At 42.1% G+C, this 12046-nt stretch overlaps 1 protein-coding gene across 4 annotated transcripts in view; it reads left to right on the forward strand.

Moving 5' to 3' along the window:
* LOC106604187 (glycine receptor subunit alphaZ1) overlaps positions 1-12046 on the forward strand; it is a 111792-nt gene that overhangs the window by 81346 nt on the left and 18400 nt on the right. For all 4 annotated transcript variants that reach the window (XM_045717859.2, XM_045717862.2, XM_045717864.2 and 1 more), the window contains 3 exons: positions 3310-3392; positions 3942-4079; positions 11631-11845. In XM_045717859.2, the coding sequence (XP_045573815.1) occupies positions 3310-3392; positions 3942-4079; positions 11631-11845 (436 nt within the window). The remainder of the gene's footprint in view (positions 1-3309; positions 3393-3941; positions 4080-11630; positions 11846-12046) is intronic.

The raw sequence follows: 12046 nt of genomic DNA on the forward strand, positions 1-12046 counted from the left end.
TCTTTGATTCTCACCTGACCCCGCGCTAAAGAGAACCTGTCTCAGTGTCTTTGATTCTCACCTGACCCCACGCTAAAGAGAACCTGTCTGTGTCTTTGATTCTCACCTGACCCCGCGCTAAAGAGAACCTGTCTGTGTCTTTGATTCTCACCTGACCCCGCGCTAAAGAGAACCTGTCTGTGTCTTTGATTCTCACCTGACCCCGCGCTAAAGAGAACCTGTCTGTGTCTTTGATTCTCACCTGACCCCGCGCTAAAGAGAACCTGTCTCAGTGTCTTTGATTCTCACCTGACCCCGCGCTAAAGAGAACCTGTCTGTGTCTTTGATTCTCACCTGACCCCGCGCTAAAGAGAACCTGTCTGTGTCTTTGATTCTCACCTGACCCCGCGCTAAAGAGAACCTGTCTGTGTCTTTGATTCTCACCTGACCCCGCGCTAAAGAGAACCTGTCTCAGTGTCTTTGATTCTCACCTGACCCCGCGCTAAAGAGAACCTGTCTCAGTGTCTTTGATTCTCACCTGACCCCACGCTAAAGAGAACCTGTCTCAGTGTCTTTGATTCTCACCTGACCCCACGCTAAAGAGAACCTGTCTGTGTCTTTGATTCTCACCTGACCCCGCGCTAAAGAGAACCTGTCTGTGTCTTTGATTCTCACCTTACCCCGCGCTAAAGAGAACCTGTCTGTGTCTTTGATTCTCACCTGACCCCGCGCTAAAGAGAACCTGTCTGTGTCTTTGATTCTCACCTGACCCCGCGCTAAAGAGAACCTGTCTGTGTCTTTGATTCTCACCTGACCCCGCGCTAAAGAGAACCTGTCTGTGTCTTTGATTCTCACCTGACCCCGCGCTAAAGAGAACCTGTCTGTGTCTTTGATTCTCACCTGACCCCGCGCTAAAGAGAACCTGTCTGTGTCTTTGATTCTCACCTGACCCCGCGCTAAAGAGAACCTGTCTGTGTCTTTGATTCTCACCTGACCCCGCGCTAAAGAGAACCTGTCTGTGTCTTTGATTCTCACCTGACCCCGCGCTAAAGAGAACCTGTCTGTGTCTTTGATTCTCACCTGACCCCGCGCTAAAGAGAACCTGTCTGTGTCTTTGATTCTCACCTGACCCCGCGCTAAAGAGAACCTGTCTCAGTGTCTTTGATTCTCACCTGACCCCACGCTAAAGAGAACCTGTCTGTGTCTTTGATTCTCACCTGACCCCGCGCTAAAGAGAACCTGTCTGTGTCTTTGATTCTCACCTGACCCCACGCTAAAGAGAACCTGTCTGTGTCTTTGATTCTCACCTGACCCCGCGCTAAAGAGAACCTGTCTGTGTCTTTGATTCTCACCTGACCCCGCGCTAAAGAGAACCTGTCTGTGTCTTTGATTCTCATCTGACCCCGCGCTAAAGAGAACCTGTCTGTGTCTTTGATTCTCACCTGACCCCACGCTAAAGAGAACCTGTCTGTGTCTTTGATTCTCACCTGACCCCGCGCTAAAGAGAACCTGTCTGTGTCTTTGATTCTCACCTGACCCCGCGCTAAAGAGAACCTGTCTCAGTGTCTTTGATTCTCACCTGACCCCACGCTAAAGAGAACCTGTCTGTGTCTTTGATTCTCACCTGACCCCACGCTAAAGAGAACCTGTCTGTGTCTTTGATTCTCACCTGACCCCGCGCTAAAGAGAACCTGTCTGTGTCTTTGATTCTCACCTGACCCCGCGCTAAAGAGAACCTGTCTGTGTCTTTGATTCTCACCTGACCCCGCGCTAAAGAGAACCTGTCTGTGTCTTTGATTCTCACCTTACCCCGCGCTAAAGAGAACCTGTCTGTGTCTTTGATTCTCACCTGACCCCGCGCTAAAGAGAACCTGTCTGTGTCTTTGATTCTCATCTGACCCCGCGCTAAAGAGAACCTGTCTGTGTCTTTGATTCTCACCTGACCCCACGCTAAAGAGAACCTGTCTCAGTGTCTTTGATTCTCACCTGACCCCGCGCTAAAGAGAACCTGTCTCTGTGTCTTTGATTCTCACCTGACCCCACGCTAAAGAGAACCTGTCTGTGTCTTTGATTCTCACCTGACCCCGCGCTAAAGAGAACCTGTCTGTGTCTTTGATTCTCACCTGACCCCGCGCTAAAGAGAACCTGTCTGTGTCTTTGATTCTCACCTGACCCCGCGCTAAAGAGAACCTGTCTGTGTCTTTGATTCTCACCTGACCCCGCGCTAAAGAGAACCTGTCTCTGTGTCTTTGATTCTCACCTGACCCCGCGCTAAAGAGAACCTGTCTCAGTGTCTTTTCTGATTGAAAAAAGAAACCTTATAAATAACATTTGTCGTGTAACAGTGATGATATCACACTGCGGTATAAGTAAACTATGAATGCAATGCAACCAATATACCTGCTCCTCACCTACCTACATGTATCTCAAGATAAAAGTAACAGCAGCCCTCTAGGTTGAAGCACGAATGGCTGCTGCTTTTAAAGGTGTTTTCTATACTCGCGGTATGAACAGTAACATGGAGATGCAACCCGTCTGTTTGGGGATGAGGTTCACATGCATGGCTAGCAGGAAGGTGTTCGTCATGAGGGGAAGAATGTTCTGAGGTGTATAATGTAACCTTTTATATTAAAGGCCATCATGACAGGAAATATAGAACAATATGTTACCCTGCTACTCCTGTAATGCTGTGCTAGTGGTTTATAAGAATAACGCAACAAAACATACCTTATTATATGACGTTATAATGGCGTACACATGCATATAACATGTTGTTATAAGTGCCGGTAAAGTGTTACCAACATTATGACCTAGTTTAATGATGGATGCTATGTGACCAGAATAACACTGATCCTGGCCTGTCCCATGGACCTGATGTGTTCTAGAAAGTTCTAAATTCCATTCTATCCTATTCCATTCTATAATATTTCATTTATTCTATTCCATTATATTCTGTTCTATTCTATTCCACTCTATCCTATTACATTCTATCCTATTCCATTCTATCCTATTCCATTATATTCCATTATATCCTATAACATTACATTCTATTCCATTCTATAATATTTCATTTATTCTATTCCATTATATTCTATTCCGTTCTATTCTATTCCACTCTATCCTATTCCATGCTATTCTATTCTATTCCACTCTATCCTATTCCATTCTATTATATTCCATTCTATTCCATTCCATTATATTCCATTCTATTCTATTTAAACTTGTTAACAAAATAACGCTGATCCTGGCCAGTCTGTTCTGTTCTGGTCTTTCCTGTTTTATGCTGTTCTGTTCTGTTCTGTTCTGTTGTGTTCTATTCTATGTGACCAGAATAACACTGGTCCTGGCCTGTCCCATGGACTTGAAGAACTTCCCAATGGACGTACAGACCTGTATCATGCAGCTGGAGAGTTGTGAGTATTCCATTATCCTTTAGGAACACAGTTATCACACACGCGCACACACACACACACACAGATAGGGTAGGGGGAAGTATTTATTTTGTGTTGGTGAGATGGATGTGTCCCTGGTCTGGAGGACAGTATGATGAAAGGCTAGGTGATTTACACGGCCCCTCCAGCAGCAGAGAGCAGATACAGGGAAGGGACAGGGAGGGAGTTAGGGGGACAAACCTGCTCCAACCTGCTCTAACCAGCCAACACTGGCCTCTCCCTCCCTCCCCACCTCCTCTCTTTGGAAATGATGGCATTGTCTTTTTTCTTGACTTATTGTTCTCAGGTGTGAAGAATGAAAACAACATGTATTGCTTCTATATGAACACTGTGGAGCTACGGTAGAGTTGGTTGATCAAGGCATTTAAACCTTCATCATACCACATTGTCAATAATGATTTTTTTTCTCTCTTACAAACAGCTTGAATGTACTGTGATACTAATCTGTGGTAGTAAGACTGTAGTAATACTGTGGTAATAATGATCTTATTTCAAACTGTTCCCATCCAGTCGGCTATACGATGAATGATCTCATATTTGAGTGGGATGAGAAGGGAGCCGTGCAGGTAGCAGACGGGTTGACATTACCTCAGTTTATACTGAAAGAGGAGAAAGACCTGCGATACTGTACCAAGCACTACAACACAGGTTGGTTTGTCTCTCTTCACCTCTCAGGCTACATCTACCTTATATCTTTATTTGGGGGGTGTTGTATGTTAAGCTAAACTCTCTTTCTCTATGTTGGGCTTTTGTTGACTATCTGAGAACAGCGTAACATAGACATTACAGGGTGCATTGTTAGGACACATAATGCTGGAACACAGAGTGGGAGAAAGAAGGGAGGAAGGACCGAAACCAATCAGAGCTTTGTCCAAAATGGCCCCCTATTCACTGAAAACCATCTGGCCACTCAACTTCATCAGTCTCACACTGTTACACTCCAGATACAACAGAAGAAAACAGAGACTGAAGGCCAGTCCAGATGGAATCTAAACAGAGAATGAAGGCCAGTCTAGATGGAATCTAAACAGAGACTGAAGGCCATTCTAGATTAAATCTAAACAGAGACTGAAGGCCAGTCCAGATGGAATCTAAACAGAGACTGAAGGCCAGTCCAGGTGGAATCGAAACAGAGACTGAAGGCCAGTCCAGATGGAATCTAAACAGAGACTGAAGGCCAGTCTAGATTAAATCTAAACAGAGACTGAAGGCCAGTCCAGATGGAATCTAAACAGAGACTGAAGGCCAGTCCAGATGGAATCTAAACAGAGACTGAAGGCCAGTCCAGATGGAATCTAAACAGAGACTGAAGGCCAGTCCAGATGGAATCTAAACAGAGACTGAAGGCCAGTCCAGATGGAATCTAAACAGAGACTGAAGGCCAGTCCAGATGGAATCTAAACAGAGACTGAAGGCCAGTCTAGATTAAATCTAAACAGAGACTGAAGGCCAGTCCAGATGGAATCTAAACAGAGACTGAAGGCCAGTCCAGATGGAATCTAAACAGAGACTGAAGGCCAGTCCAGATGGAATCTAAACAGAGACTGAAGGCCAGTCCAGATGGAATCTAAACTGAGACTAAAAGCCAGTCTAGAATAATCTAAAATAGAATAGAGTGAGAGAAACACAAAAGGTAACAGAAAGAAAAATAGGTGTACTGTTATTTTCTACTATGATTTGATATATGATTTAATATTTGATATGATATAATTTTGATATTATTTGATATGATTTGATATGATTTCATATGATATGCTATGATTTCAAATGATTTGATAGGATATGATTTGATAGGATTTAATATGATATGCTATGATTTCATATGATTTGATAGGATATGATTTGATATGATTTAATATGATATGATATGATTTTATATAATTTTGATATGATTTGATATGATATGATATAATTTTGATATGATTTGATATGATATAATTTTGACATGATTTGATATAATTTTGATATGATTTGATATGATTGAATTTTGATATAATTTGATATAATATAATATGATATCATTTTGATATGATTTGATATGATATGATTTGATATGATGTGATATGATTTGATATGATATTATTTTGATATGATTTGATATAATTTTGATATGATTTGATATGATTTGATAAGATAGAATTTTGATATGATTTGATATGATTTGATATGATATCATTTTGATATGATTTGATATAATATAATATGATATCATTTTGATATGATTTAATGTGATATGATTTGGATTTGATATGATTTGATATGATTTTATATGGTATGATATGATTTGACATAAATTTGATATGATATGATATAATTTTGAAATGATTTAATATGATTTGATTGATATGATATGATATGATTTGATATAATTTGATATGATATAATTTTGATATGATTTGATTGATATGGTATGATTTGATATGATATGATTTGATATAATTTGATATGATTTGATTTGATATTTGTTTTTTTCAGAGCATTTTGTTTGTTCTGTTGTTGACCTGACATTGGACTATTTCTATAACATATCCCATGTCCCCCAAACAAAATTGATATGTGGTGCCATAAAAATCAGGATTGTTATAAATATCATAACATCGCTCAGGAGAAGGTGACATCTGGAAATGACAGACCGGATGATGGACGGTGTCTGTCTGCTAACTCTAGAATCCTGTTCTCTCAGACATGGACAGCCCTGACATGGCTGAGTACAGATGCTAGATGGCATGCTAAATCCCCTCCTCCCACACACTCACACACTCACACACTGAACACAGTGGGCAGGCAGGTTAGAACCTGGCACACTCAGAGCCACATAATGAGCATATTGGAACAAACCTGGACCTCATATGACCAGGGAGAGGAAAGGAGTGAGCATGCTTCTCTCTATCTCTACCCTTCATAATTCATCTTCTTTTTTTTGTGGTGGTAAACACCAGTGACAAACCCTCAGGTCTTCCCTCGGTCTCTGTCCCCACTCCCCTCCGTGACCTCTTGGGGATGGATTCTTCAAGGACAGTCTCTCTCCCTCTTGCTCTCGGTCTATCTCTCTCTCTCTCTCTCTCTCTCTCTCTCGACCCCCCTCTCTCTGTATCCCAGCATTATTTGTTTTCGATCTGTAAATATCATATCCGTGGTCTGAGAGACCAGTCATTTTCTCTGTCTGTCTGTCTCTCTGTCTCTGTCTCCTTGTCTCTCTCTCTGTCTGTCACATACACCCCCCTATCATAGAGAGACCATCATATCTTATCAGATGAAAAATATGGAGTGTACTTAAAAGCCCTGAAGTGTAAACCAGCTATTAATCACTTAAAAGCCCTGAAGTGTATCACAGCTATTAATCACTTAAAAGCCCTGAAGTGTAACACAGCTATTAATCACTTAAAAGCCCTGAAGTGTAACACAGCTATTAATCACTTAAAAGCCCTGAGGTGTATCACAGCTATTAATCACATAAAAGCCCTGAAGTGTATCACAGCTGTAAATCACTTAAAAGCCTTGAGGTGTATCACAGCTGTAAGTCATTTAAAAGCCCTGAAGTGTATCACAGCTATTAATCACTTAAAAGCCCTGAAGTGTAACACAGCTATTAATCACTTAAAAGCCCTGAAGTGTAACACAGCTATTAATCACTTAAAAGCCCTGAGGTGTATCACAGCTATTAATCACATAAAAGCCCTGAAGTGTATCACAGCTGTAAATCACTTAAAAGCCTTGAGGTGTATCACAGCTGTAAGTCATTTAAAAGCCCTGAAGTGTATCACAGCTGTAAATCACTTAAAAGCCCTGAAGTGTAACACAGCTATAAATCAATTTCAATGACGCTGTAGCCTCCTTCCATGTCTCTCTCTCTCCACATCCAAAACAATACACTAGCATTAAACTCTAATTGAATTGAAAGTCTTCAACACAAAGACAGCTGTCTTCCATGGATCTAAGCTGATTAAATGGCTGGTCAGCAATCTGGAGCATCTAGCCACTCTGACAGACAAGACACCCCTGGTGCTTACATCACACAGTCAGCATGAAAAAGAAAGAGGATACCTATCATGAGTTTATAATGCCCTCTTTTAGCTTCTGTTCTGGGTTATGTCCAAAATGGCACCCTAGTCACCCTACTGCCTATGAGCCCCGGTCAAAAGTAGTGTACTATATAGGGAATAGGGTGCTGTTTGGGAGTAAACTAACATAACACCTGTCAGCTGCAGTGGGTTCAACCACAACATAACACCTGTCAGCTATAGTGGGTTCAACCACAACATAACACCTGTCAGCTATAGTGGGTTCAACCACAACATAACACCTGTCAGCTATAGTGAGTTCAACCACATCATAACACCTGTCAGCTATAGTGGGTTCAACCACAACATAACACCTGTCAGCTATAGTGGGTTCAACCACAACATAACACCTGTCAGCTATAGTGGGTTCAACCACAACATAACACCTGTCAGCTATAGTGGGTTCAACCACAACATAACACCTGTCAGCTATAGTGGTGTGTTACATTGGAATGTAGGGGGTACTTTACCTACAGCCACTCTGTCAAACTGATGTTCTCTCCAGGGCTCTGCCTCAGTCTCTTCCAACACTTCAGGGAAATAGGAGGATAATTAAGTTAGGAGGCAATTCAGCACTGAGGGTATCCACAGCCATGTGGAAAAGGAGCTTGAATAGCCATTGCCTTGCCTACAGTTATCTTTCTTCTTTGTGTTCTTGAGACATGCAGAACAGAAAGATTGGATGATGTGTTACAGTATATCTGTAATGATAACAGAAGATCCATAACACAGCAGCAACAACAGTAAAATATTAGATAATAATATATCATATTATATCATAGTATATATACTGTATTGTAGTAATAATATAATATTGGGGACTGTATTGTAGTAATAATATAATATATATTATATCATAGTATATACTGTATTGTAGTAATAATATAATATATATTATATCATAGTATATAGACTGTATTGTAGTAATAATATTATAATATATCATAGTACAGTCGCGGCCAAAAGTTTTGAGAATGACACAAATATTAATTTCCACAAAGTCTGCTGCTTCAGTGTCTTTAGATATTTTTGTCAGATGTTACTATGGAATACTGAAGTATAATTACAAGCATTTCATAAGTGTCAAAGGCTTTTATTGACAATTACATGAAGTTGATGCAAAGAGTCAATATTTGCAGTGTTGACCCTTCTTTTTCAAGACCTCTGCAATCCGCCCTGGCATGCTGTCAATTAACTTCTGGGCCACATCCTGACTGATGGCAGCCCATTCTTGCATAATAAATGCTTGGAGTTTGTCAGAATTTGTGGGGTTTTGTTTGTCCACCCGCCTCTTGAGGATTGACCACAAGTTCTCAATGGGATTAAGGTCTGGGGAGTTTCCTGGCCATGGACCCAAAATATTGATGTTTTGTTCCCCAAGCCACTTAGTTATCACTTTTGCCTTATGGCAAGGTGCTCCATCATGCTGGAAAAGGCATTGTTCGTCACCAAACTGTCCCTGGATGGTTGGGAGAAGTTGCTCTCGGAGGATGTGTTGGTACCATTCTTTATTCATGGCTGTGTTCTTAGGCAAAATTGTGAGTGAGCCCACTTCCTTGGCTGAGAAGCAACCCCACACATGAATGGTCTCAGGATGCTTTACTGTTGGCATGACACAGGACTGATGGTAGCGCTCATCTTGTCTTCTCTGGACAAGCTTTTTTCCCGGATGCCCCAAACAATCAGAAAGGGGATTCATCAGAGAAAATGACTTTACCCCAGTCCTCAGCAGTCCAATCCCTGTACCTTTTGCAGAATATCAGTCTGTCCCTGATGTTTTTCCTGGAGAGAAGTGGCTTCTTTGCTGCCCTTCTTGACACCAGGCCATCCTCCAAAAGTCTTCGCCTCGCTGTGCGTGCAGATGCACTCACACCTGCCTGCTGCCATTCCTGAGCAAGCTCTGTACTGGTGGTGCCCAGATCCCGCAGCTGAATCAACTTTAGGAGACGGTCCTGGCTCTTGCTGGACTTTCTTCGGCGCCCTGAAGCCTTCTTCACAACAATTGAACCGCTCTCCTTGAAGTTCTTGATGATCCGATAAATGGTTGATTTAGGTGCAATCTTACTGGCAGCAATATCCTTGCCTGTGAAGCCCTTTTTGTGCAAAGCAATGATGACGGCACGTGTTTCCTTGCAGGTAACCATGATTGACAGAGGAAGAACAATGATTCCAAGCACCACCCTCCTTTTGAAGCTTCCAGTCTGTTATTTGTACTCAATCAGCATGACAGAGTATCATGCCCTGACCATAGAGAGCCTTTTATTCTCTATGTTTGTTAGGTCGGGGTGTGACTAGGGTGGGTAATCTAGGTTGTTTTATGTCTATGTTGGCCTGGTATGGTTCCCAATCAGAGGCAGCTGTTTATCGTTGTCTCTGATTGGGGATCATATTTAGGCAGCCATTTCCCCACTGGTTCTTGTGGGATCTTATTTTGAGTACATGCATGCTGCACCTCTTATGTTACGGTTCATTGTTGTTTCCTTTTTGTTTTGTAAGTTTCACAAAAATAAAGATGTGGAACTCAGAGCACGCTGCGCCTTGGTCCGTCTCTCCACACAGCCGTGACACAGAGTGATCTCCAGCCTTGTCCTCGTCAACACTCACACCTGTGTTAACGAGAGAATCACTGACATGATGTCAGCTGGTCCTTTTGTGGCAGGGCTGAAATGCAGTGGAAATGTTTTTGGGGGATTCAGTTCATTTGCATGGCAAAGAGGGACTTTGCAATTAATTGCAATTCATCTGATCACTCTTCATAACATTCTGGAGTATATGCAAATTGCCATCATACAAACTGAGGCAGCAGACTTTGTGAAAATTAATATTTGTGTAATTCTCAAAACTTTTGGCCACGACTGTATATAGACTGTATTGTAGTAATAATATAATATATCATAGTATATAGACTGTATTGTAGTAATAATATTAGAATATATCATATTATATCATAGTATATACTGTATTGTAGTAATAATATTGTAATATTTCATAGTATAGACTGTATTGCCTATTTAACTATCTTTAATCTTGTGTCACACCTTAATACTGAACCCCTGCTTTCTCCTCTGTCTGTGTCCTCTGTATAATACTGAACCCCTGCTTTATCCTCTGTCTGTGACCTCTGTATAATACTGAACCCCTGCTTCCTCCTCTGTCTGTGTCCTCTGTATAATACTGAACCCCTGCTTTCTCCTCTGTCTGTGTCCTCTGTATAATACTGAACCCCTGCTTTCTCCTCTGTCTGTCCTCTGTATAATACTGAACCCCTGCTTTCTCCTCTGTCTGTCCTCTGTATAATACTGAACCCCTGCTTTCTCCTCTGTCTGTGTCCTCTGTATAATACTGAACCCCTGCTTTATCCTCTGTCTGTCCTCTGTATAATACTGAACCCCTGCTTCCTCCTCTGTCTGTGTCCTCTGTATAATACTGAACCCCTGCTTTCTCCTCTGTCTGTGTCCTCTGTATAATACTGAACCCCTGCTTCCTCCTCTGTCTGTGTCCTCTGTATAATACTGAACCCCTGCTTTCTCCTCTGTCTGTGTCCTCTGTATAATACTGAACCCCTGCTTTCTCCTCTGTCTGTGTCCTCTGTATAATACTGAACCCCTGCTTTATCCTCTGTCTGTCCTCTGTATAATACTGAACCCCTGCTTCCTCCTCTGTCTGTGTCCTCTGTATAATACTGAACCCCTGCTTTCTCCTCTGTCTGTGTCCTCTGTATAATACTGAACCCCTGCTTCCTCCTCTGTCTGTGTCCTCTGTATAATACTGAACCCCTGCTTTCTCCTCTGTCTGTGTCCTCTGTATAATACTGAACCCCTGCTTTATCCTCTGTCTGTCCTCTGTATAATACTGAACCCTTGCTTTCTCCTCTGTCTGTGTCCTCTGTATAATACTGAACCCCTGCTTTATCCTCTGTCTGTGTCCTCTGTATAATACTGAACCCCTGCTTTCTCCTCTGTCTGTCCTCTGTATAATACTGAACCCTTGCTTTCTCCTCTGTCTGTGACCTCTGTATAATACTGAACCCCTGCTTTCTCCTCTGTCTGTGACCTCTGTATAATACTGAACCCCTGCTTTCTCCTCTGTCTGTCCTCTGTATAATACTGAACCCCTGCTTTATCCTCTGTCTGTGCAGGAAAGTTCACTTGTATCGAGGCTCGTTTCCATCTGGAGAGGCAGATGGGCTATTACCTGATTCAGATGTACATCCCCAGCCTTCTGATTGTCATTTTGTCCTGGGTGTCCTTCTGGATCAACATGGACGCTGCACCTGCCAGAGTGGGACTGGGCATTACCACCGTGCTCACTATGACCACCCAGAGCTCCGGCTCCCGAGCCTCCCTCCCCAAGGTGAGGATTGTCCTAGATGAACTACAAACCACACTCTGTCTATTGTCCTAGATGGTCAAACTAACTCAACATGAGAAAAAAGGGATTTTCAGATTAATAAGGAAGAGGGACTTTGCATGAGGGACTATGATTTTATAATTATGTCCTGGAAAAGTATCCTCCCATTTTGTTTGTTGACATTAGGTGATTCATGTTCTCTGG

The sequence above is a fragment of the Salmo salar genome, chromosome 05 (genome assembly GCF_965601325.2).
Source record: "Salmo salar chromosome 05, fSalSal1, whole genome shotgun sequence".
NCBI lineage: Eukaryota > Metazoa > Chordata > Actinopteri > Salmoniformes > Salmonidae > Salmo > Salmo salar.